Source organism: Anopheles bellator, chromosome 2, assembly GCF_943735745.2.
Source record: "Anopheles bellator chromosome 2, idAnoBellAS_SP24_06.2, whole genome shotgun sequence".
NCBI lineage: Eukaryota > Metazoa > Arthropoda > Insecta > Diptera > Culicidae > Anopheles > Anopheles bellator.
Window position 1 is genome coordinate 65,953,112 of NC_071286.1, and position 10,212 is coordinate 65,963,323.

A 10,212-nucleotide genomic window follows, 5' to 3' on the forward strand; every position below is an offset into this window, starting at 1 on the left:
AAACGCGAACGGACGGGCGGACCCGCGTGAGATCATTCGCGCGGCGATGGTGCGATAATCGCGAGAAGTCCAACCGAAATCGGCGCACAGCACGGGGCAGCGGCCATTAGATTCCTAGCGGTTTCGTGCCGTTCTGTTTTGTTGTTTAGTTTGTTTGCTAAACATTCCAACCCGGTTCTGAGCCCGCAAATCCTTTCGAATCCGAGCACCGGGTTAATCGAGTTAATTGTGTCATATCGCGTCACCAGTCGGTGGATTGAGATGTGAGCTTTGTGTGTGAGGCCAAAAATGGGCGGGCGCTCGAACTGAAATCAACGGCATCCGCCGATCACTCCGCCGGGGCGCCCAAGGCGAGCAATGAAGGGGTCATGCAATTAGGTAATATGCAACTCACCGGCGTCACATGACCATAACTGATCTCGCGCGCGAGCTCTCTGTGAGAGGTTCCCTTGGCGTGTGTGGGTGCCCCTGCAGGGTGGCGTGGGGGCGTGGTGGGCGCCCGTGTGCATGGGAAATTAGTTAGCGAGCGCACACACAGCCTCACCCGTTAAAGTAGGGAAAATATGGAGAAACGGGTCAAGTCAACAGTCGGTTTGATGTGTTTCGCTTCAGCCGTAACGGCACGTTTGCTGATCCCAACACACACCAACAAACACGGGTGGTTCGATGCACGCCTTCGATCCGTTCGGAAAGTTCAGCTGCCAGAGTCATTCGCCAACACGGAGCGCGATTTAAAGCGAACCGGATCGTGTGGGCCACCAGCTTCGTTCCGTCGGACAACCGTCGGCCCCGTCGGCAACCTTGGGCAACACCTACTGCAGTGCTGCAGTGCGGCACCCGCCGACTTGCCGACGAGGAACTGACTTTCTGACCGGTTTATGCTGCTGCTGCCGCTGTGTTGCTTTGCACTTTTTGCCACCGAAAACCCGCGAACCCGCCACAATTATCGATCGATCTTACGAGCAAACAGATCTCACGATTTTCGGCATCCGGCACACGGTTCGATCATATTTTTGCTAATTTTTATTACGCAAACAACGCATATTTTCGCGGCCGCAAATACAAAAGACTTTCAAGCGACGAACCCGCTGACTTGAAACAGTAAAAGTATTTTCCATGTCCACCGCAACGGTGCACCGGTGATCAAATCGGATCTCACGAACGGACGCGGGGCGACGACCATCACGATCGCACCGAATTGTACCGAAAAAGAGTGTAAGCCTCAAGAAACTCAACACGCGGTCACGATTTTCGCTACACAGCCCATGCACGGGGAATGCAACGTGGCGGCTGCCCTGGCCCTGCCCTGCGGGCGCGGCTGGCTCGGGGAATTAATCAGGTTCGGTTACTTTTTGCTCACCACGCCACCAGATCCGGGGCCCCTCGGGTTTCGCTCCCGTTTCGGGACCGTTTCGGAGGGAGCCTGCGGCCTGTTACTCAACTCGCGACGAGGTCGCCGGGGCACGGGTTACTTTTACTTTGCGCCCATGGCCCTACCGTATGCTGTCGCTACGTTGGGGCCACACCCAAGGCGGCCCAAAGTTTCACTTTTATATTACTAGCCCTTCTTTTCTGGAAGGGACCAAGCCACTGCAGTGGACGGTATTTAAATTGCGGCATTGTGCCTTGCACCGGGGTGTCTCCTTGCCGTTGCTTCTGGGTTCGATCGGCCAGATCTCGAAGCGCAACACTGTTAAGCGCTTTTCTCTCCTGATTATGCACTTGAGCCGATTAAGTGCAACAAACGCGAGACGCTCATTCATCACGATCATCACGTTGGGCACGTGAAGCTTCGGCCTAAGCCCTCAACCGCATGATGTGGAAGTTTCTAGAACATCAGAATGACCTCGATTTACCTTCCAAAATCGGATCGGATCGAGGAGATCCGATGCTTGAAAGCAGCAGCATTAGAAGACGGCGCAAACGACGCAAGACAACAGGTGTTGGAGTTGGTTGCCTTTTTTTCGCCCGGCCCCCGGCGGCCTCCCGGGGGTCTCTCGCTCCCTTTTTACTTCATCATCCATTGTTCCATTCAACATCCGCGTGAAGAAAATGGTCGATTCGATCCGAACGAACGGGTTCAGCACCTTTCGGTAGCACCTGCGCCCGTGTGTGGCCGAGGGCCAAGCAAGTGTTCGACATCCGCCCGGTCCCTGAGATGAGATGCCCGTTGCGCCTCGCTGACCGGCAAGCGGCCCAACACAATTCCATCGCTCGGGAGCGATCGCGATCGCTTGGCCGTCAACGTCGAGGAACGTCGGTGAAACGGCGTCGGCCGCTCGTACTTACCCAATATTGATGAATGTTTTCTAAGCGCATGCATCTGTGGAGCGAAAAGAACGGGGCGAAAAGAAGTGCATTAATATCGTGGGCGCATCCGTTGCATAATAGGGAAGGGTGAGAAGGGAGAGTAGTACGACGAGATGACGGGATGACATCACACGCGCGGACCAGGCCGGCCGGCAATCGACACTAATATGGTAATGAACGATGCACCACCGCACGACTGGCACCCAGAGGCCCCAGAACGGTGTAACGAGATGCCCTTCGGTGTAGGGCCAGCTACCTCAGAGGCTACCTGTTAATTAATATGCACTTATTGTCGTCACCGGCAGTAGCAACGCGGCCGTCACGTACCCGACCGTGGAGACGGCGGCGTTGAACGGGAGGTGAGGTTGAGGTGCATCCGGTGGAGTGTCGTGTCAAGAATCAGACAGTTCTGGTCCCTCGCTAACGGTCTCTCGTCACCCTCTCTCTTTCTATCCTTTCTGTGCCTCTCTCTCCCGTTGTCGCTTGATCGGTTGTTGACAAATGCCCGACTGTCAAAGCCGTCCGAACCTCGAAACGATCGAAGCGATCGTGTCATCGCTTGACACCCGTACGGTGTAAATCACGATTCTTCTCTCGGCCTACCGCTCTCTCTCTCTCTCTCTCTGTCTCCACTCTTTTTTAAGTGTCCGACCCGGGCTACCGTCAGGGCTGTAACCTCTCGTACAAAGCAGGTGGTAACCACTGCAACCCTGCGTAAGACCCATCACATTGTGTTTATATTTAGACAAGCTTTTCGGACGCCAACGTGACCAGAATGGCGGAACACGGACCGGGACGAGCCGGGCGGGAAGATGGACTCATCGAGTTAAAAATAAGTCCGAACCGGATCGTCGATGACGCCGATTTTCAGCCGCTGACCGTTAGTCTTTGGCAGTGGATTCCACACAAAAATATGCCATTGGTGGGTTATAAAATTCCAATGAGAGATTTGCAACATTTTGTCCCGTTAATGGGACACCCCAACAAATTTGTGTTCCTCAGCCATATTGACATGAATTTCTGGCCACATTGCCCTGTACACTCAAGGCTTCGAATGACCAAATATTTGCTCACCAAAATTGCGCTTCGTGTATCGGTTGAAGTAACCATCCGCCCGGGGCTTAAGCACAAAATAAAAAGGCAAACTGGGCACCAAATTGGGCAGCGTGACCTAATAAACGGTCCCCAAACTTTGCTGAGTGCGCCAGAGTAAACGACGTCATTACGCAAGGCCCCGTATTTGGCTGGGCCAACGAAATCACCATCATTCTTCACGCGTTGAATCACACGTCCCCATGGCCACAGACGTCACCGACTCGGCGTAAGATGGCCGCCTAATGTCCTACCCACCCAGGTTTGGTCACACAGCACACACGTCACCGTCCCTGGTCGCGGTTGGTGGTAAGTTATTGGTCGCTCAGAGGCAGCGCGTGTTGTTAACCTTTTCGAATTCATTCTGATTCACCCCAAGAGTTGCCGGAGTCCGGCTCTTGGGTTGGGTACGGTGCGCGAATAATTGCTGCGCGTTTTCACGATGTCCTCGCGTTGGCTCCCGAGACTCCCAACGGAGCTGCTACCCCGGGGTGGCGACCCTGTCGAGATGCTAATTCTCCGAAACCCGCACTCTGCGCTGCCGACCGCCGTGTTTGCCTTTTCGGAACCCGTCATTAATCCGAAACACAGACCCCGACAACAACAGCAGCAACAGCTTCAGCAACAGCAACCAGCACCACAACACAACGGACCGTGCGGGAGATGGGAACAAAATATGAGATGCGTCTTCATTTTTCTGCGTTGTACTTAGCGAAACAATGGAACATAATTTTGCATACTTAAATACCACTACAACTGGCGGGCGGTCGGTCGGTCGGCGGCTGGCCAGCGCACCGCGCTACGGTACGCTGCGCTGGAGTGCTGCTGCGGCCATCTTCGGTTGATGGGGAAGCGAAAAAGGCACACTCAAAAAAAAAAGTTATGCTGAAAACCACCAGCAGCGCGGGCCTGTGTATGTGTTTGGGAGCAGAAGAACCACCGCCGGGCCAAGGCATGTGGATCCGGATCGTTTTTTTTTTTCGCTTGTTCTGCGCCAGCCCCGCCAGGCCAGTTACGCCCGCGCCTCCACGTTTTGCACATTCCTTGTATTCCCTTATTTTCTTGGCCACGGCGCGTTGGCGATTTTTCATAAAAATGAAATTCATGAGAACTTAAGCCTGTGCCCGCGCCAAGCTCCAAGCTGTGGCCCCCACTCGGGGTCAGTTTAATGATCAACTATCGTACCACGAACCCATCCCGGACCGGGGGCTTCATTCTCATTCTTCTCTAATGCACGCTCAAAAATGCAAAAAAATGCATTCCACGGCACTGGGGCGCTGGCTATTGGGATGTTTTTTTGTGGGTCCTGCAAAGGGAAGCGCACGTAGCGCCTAGAGGTGGTGGTGAATATCATTACAACCGCAGCGGGAGAGTTCGCTCAGGGAATGATAATTCGTACACGGCATGGTCTTAGAGTTCTCCCGGGGGGCTGATTCGGTATTCTTTACGAGCAGCCCGAATGCGACGCTTTGAACTATGCCTTCTTAAGTCGCAAATCTGTTGAAATTGGGCTGATAGAGGACAAAGCTCTGTAGCTCCCTTAGATATGACAGTTCTAACTAACTGAATCGCTTCCGTCGGTGGCTCCCGATGTGGAACTAAGATTTAACGAATCGATTCATCGTTTGAAGCGCGAGAATTCCCAATCAAGATGTGAGTCCCGTTGATGTTGCTCATGAAGTTGTAGTAGCTAATCTTGTCTCAAGCAAATTTCTACGTGGAATTTTATGACGGAAATATTGGCAAAACATGGAATACCCCATCAACGCCATCAACGTCATCGTAAGTAAGCTTTATTAAGTCTTCTTTTATATTTCAACTCTTTCTTTTGTATGAAGTGGTCCATCTACTGATTGGATTCTGAAAATGGGGCGCAAAATATCGATTGTGGCTATCGTTCTAATCGCACGTTGAGCCTTCCTGTTAAAAAAGGGTCGTCCAAGTTCTCAGCTTAAAATTTTGCCGAAGATCCAAAAAGCCTACATTTCTCGGTAGCCGATGATGCCGCCAGACCAGCAATTCCGCCCCAAACAGTCACACGTTATGCGTGCATTGGCTTCTCTTGCACGATTAAATGAGTTTCCTAAATTTCGCACAGTTTGAGTTGAAGACCTGCCACTTTGGAAATAAGTTTTAATTATTTCCCAATTTTCTGCAAACATATAGCGTCCCATTTTGTAAATGTTGAAGTGTTTGTCAAATGTTTACAATTTCCAGCATAAAGTTAAACGTTTCAACAGTCAACTAATCGTTCAGATTGGAGATCAAAAACATAGTTTTATACCATTCCACTTCAAATAGGGCTCCCCAAAAGGGTCGATGCACGCCAACCAGCCAACTCGCGTTTAGCGCCGAGAGTCCCCGAGAGCCGCGCCTTGCTGTACTCGATGGCGTTCCTCAACGATTCCCGGCTGGCGTGGACTACGTAATGTACAGCGTACGCGCGCCGGCAGAGAAAGTTGATCGCCGGGCCGCGGTCGAGAGGGAATTCCTGTCGTCATTATCCGCCGCAGAACACTGACACGCGGCACTGACGCGGCCACCACCGGGTATCGGGTGTCCAGCATTACATAAGCGCATTATTTCGCCATTTTCCGCTCAATATCAGCGCCAAGTGACGACGCATCTCGTTGCCTAGCCGGACCGCGAGTCCTAGAGCCAGTCGGGCAGGCTGTGGGGGTTGCTCTGTTGTTGCCGGGCGCACGCCTCTAGGTGTGTGGCCGGTGGCGGTGTTGTTGAAGTTCATCGAAACCTGAGGCCCACCGCAGCAACCACCACGGAGCTGAGAAGCAATTTAAATTCTGCTTTTAGCTTCGATTCTTCTTCCGCTCGAGCGGGTTCCCGCGCGGGTGGGGTGGCGCAGAGTGCACCTCCGATGCTTCCGCCGGAGCGGAACGAATTGAAAGGAAAGTGCAGAACCGCGGTGCTGGTTCCCGGAGCGGAGCACGGAGTTTCCTGTTCTGCCGAGCCGAGGTGAGGCGAGTGAAAAGAAAAACCACTCAACACGCCGGCCACGGCACGGCAACAGCAGCTGACCAAAGCCCGGGAAATGGCTGAAGGGCGTTGAAAGGTGGTCTATGCTGGGGTCTCGTCGGGTGGAGTTCGTCGCCTTCGCCCGGATTCTTTTCTCCAGCAGCGGTCGCCGCCGCCGCCGCCGCGGGATTAATCAACTTCTCTCAGACGACAGACGGTGGCCAGTCACTTTCCCAGGTCCCCCGAGGTCCGGGACGTCATCGCCCAGCTCGGCACGGTGACGAGCGGTCTCCGGGGCCCATCGGTCACGCTGCACAGCGCAGCCCAGCGGTGGCAGTGCGTCAACCGCGGCTCGAGAATGGCACACCACGTTGAGTCAGCTTCTGTTGAGGTCTGGGTGGTGGTTTCAACTAGTTGCCTCTCCAAGTTAGTGGACATCAAGATTTGTTTCTAGTTCTAGACAGTTCTGAAGTAGGTTTTCTCGGACCTAACTCAACGACTAGCAACTAGTGACAGTCTGGCCCAAGATACCACATCCATCTATTCCGAAAAGCTTTGCGAATCCTATTCCTCAGAACGTCAGAGAGCGAGCGAGAGCATTCCATAGCGAGGCTGAAAGTGAACGTCCCGAGACAGTCACCTTCAAGGAAACCACAACAGAAGACAGCCCTCCAAGGACTTCGGCTCTGGCTGCGCAGAAAGAAAAGTAAAACGTAACAAATCAAGTGCGAGATGACACAATAGATGACTTCCCGCCGAGAACGACGCGCAGACCTTCAGAGCCAGGCCGAACGAGGGAAAGCTTTCTAGCGTCGAACCAGCATTAAAGTCGATCACTCTGCTCCGTTCCCGGTGGAGTTCCATCCGTTCCGAACCTAAGCCAACCATAAACTGTACCTTTTATAACTTCATCCACTAGATTGGCTGTCTTGGCTCGGAGCTTCGCGTTTGAGTAAAGGTCGCCACCGCGGTGCTGCGATGAGGCGACGGAAGGTGACGCCACTTGGTGCCCGCAAGCCGTTGAATCTAATCAACTTGTCAGTCGAAAGATGGTTTACGTAGCTGTGGTAGCTGCCGGCCACCGAGGGCAAGGTTAATATTGGGCCCCGCGCGTACCGAACGGGATGGGCCCGGGGACGATTAACTGCTGGAAGCCTGTTGTTCAACCCTACCGATTCCGGACACATTTCGCTCCACGTCGGCCACGTATGTTCGTCGGCGGCACAATGCCGATGTGCTGCAGATGGCAGTGCGGCGATATCGAGATTGATCACCGATCCCCGGTACCTGTCGGCGGACTATTGACTGCACCGGGCTTTCTGCCTTCTGGCTTCTCGGGTTCTGGCTGCTTGACGTGCCGGAGATGCATTCCCGGCGAGGCGATAAAATCACAGAACTCGCGCGGCCGATATCAATCAGAGCGGGACAGGCTCTCGGACGACGCGGCACGGTCTAAGTATAGCATGAAAGTAAACGGAAAAGCAACGCAAGGCCTTGGCATGAATTATGTATGGGGGGCGGCCCGCGTTCTGGAGGCTTACATTACACAAATCATTGACAAAGTCCGACGCGGAGCGTTAAATTTTAATTTAAGATCAGCTCACTCGGGCTGCCGGTCAGCCATGGAATCAGAAATGAACCGGGGGGGCGGGACCTGTTATTGCTTTTAAGCATCGTTTTAATGAATTGTAACCACCGTGAAGTTGGGGTTTTTCTTTCTAGTGCCAACCATATTTTGGGTTCCGAACTGCTGGCAAGTTTATTGAACACGGAAGGGCCAAACTAGTAAATTAAGTGAGAATGAGAAATGAAAACTGTTCACTCAATTGATTGGTGAGAACGCCTAACTTCACTTCGTAGGGTTTATCTTGTCGCTTTTTTTGATTTTTTGATTTTGAGAATTGATTTTTTGAGAAATTTTATAACTTTACTATTATCTAAACAAACAGTGATGTAAAGTGGATTCATTATGGGAGTCCTAAACGTGTAAAGACCTGGGTGCAGTCTGGTGAACCATTGCAACCAAAGTGAAATATTCACTATGCCAAGGTTGTGCTCTGCATATGGTGAGATATGAAATGTGTGGTGGAGTGTGAGCTTTGAAAACTTTATTTATTGATTATTGATAACACTATCGATCACATTTAATGCTTTATAAGCAAGCTTTGGTCATAAACGAATGAAAATTTTAAAAAATTCGGAGATAAGCGGTTCTATCGACACGGAATTCGGGAATTACCTGAGAAATGGCTAATTACCGCATTAATTTAAAGTCCTAGTAACAATCAATAGATAACAAAGATCTACAAAGAATAAACAACTAAATCGCTTAACTCAATAACCTGAAGATTATATAAAAAAGTTTGCGAATTAGTAATTGTAATTTTTCGTTACTAAAAAGTCAGACCTTCAAACATTATCCAGATTGTTCATTTTGATATGCAATTTGCCTACCACTGCAAAAATGTAAGAATGCTCCGTGTCTGTTCCGTATCACTCACCAACTAAATGGCATTTTACATCTTAATCTGGAAGCTTACTGGGAAACGGCCGCCAGATACTAGAGACGCGCCAGATATGGACCCATAATTGGCCCATCCTCATTTAGCCATATAACAGCGTGAAGCTGATCAGCGACCTTCGCTTCGCCCAAATAGACACCGCAGATTTCCTTCGTAGTCAAACGTCTCAGTCGCAAAGCGAGAGAGAAATCTGGCCCCACAACAACACAGACAGGTCCGCCCGGCCACCGGACACTGCAAAAAGGTAGGCAAATTTATGATCGAGGCCCTCCCCACCCGGATCATAAACGGTCGCCACGGAAAGTCGATACAATAAAACGGGGTGTGGGTCATCTTCCGCGCGGTTACGGTGAAAGCGGGACATCCGTGTTGGACACGGACATAAAACGGCCCGGCCCGTGGGTTAAAGTGCAAAAGTGAGACGCGCAGATGACGGAGTGAAATTTGCGCCGTGACGAACGGTTAAAATAAATCAGCACCCCTCACGGACCACTGTCTGTTGGTGTGTTTGGCATGGGGGTTGGGATCACGCACCGTGTGGGTGTCGGGCCGCAGCCTCGGCACTGATGACTTCATACCTCGGCTATTTCGTGACCGAAGGTTAAGTGGCCGAATGAACCGTGACGTGCCGTTGCGCTGCCGTTGGACTGTGACATTTGAGAGAAGAAACTTGACAAACGTGCCACAAACGTTTACTTACACAGAGAACCTAGACCCAGACACTCGCAAGGTCGCGCTACCGTAAGGGGCCCAGTCCCAAACAGCGCGGACGGGGACTTTAATGTTTGAATAAATAAAGTCGCCCCATTATGCAAAGGTGGGGAGCCTCCATCGACGGAACTGGGCGTAGGTCGACGTGACCCCCCCGGCCACGGTCCGGAAAGAGTTCCCTCGGCAAGGCCATCGAAGCGGTAGCGGATCGAAAACAATGCCCCACGCAGATGGTGTTTATTATTGGGCGTGTGATTAAGCGGCCAGCCAGCGGGCCTTGCAGAGCCTCTTGGCATATCCAAAGGCCTAGCCGGAGGTCAAACGGGGTTTGGCGGTCGCCACCGCTCTGCAGAATCCCTGCAGTCATTGCTTTTAATGAACCGGTCACCAATTGGTGCTGCCGCTAACCGTTTGTCGCCACCGGCGGGACAAGGACACCCCGGACGGGGTTGAAACAAATTGAGCACAATGAGACCTCCGGCTATCCTGAAGATGCTCCAGGTGTTTCTCCTGAAACCTCTTTTTTTTCCTCCACCGTAGTTCGCTAGAAGCGGAAGTCTCTCAAGACCGCGCTCAAGAGGTCGCCATCGCTCAAGTCGCGGCC

The 10,212-nt window shown here is 52.1% G+C and overlaps 1 protein-coding gene across 1 annotated transcript in view; it reads right to left on the reverse strand.

Annotated features, from left to right (window-relative positions):
• Nucleotides 1-2,323, reverse strand: part of LOC131207891 (uncharacterized) — an 86,108-nt gene extending 83,785 nt beyond the window's left edge. Inside the window, exon 1 of the mRNA XM_058200523.1 lies at nt 2,290-2,323. Coding sequence (XP_058056506.1) covers nt 2,290-2,323 — 34 coding nt within the window. The remainder of the gene's footprint in view (nt 1-2,289) is intronic.
• Nucleotides 2,324-10,212: the final 7,889 nt, after the last annotated feature.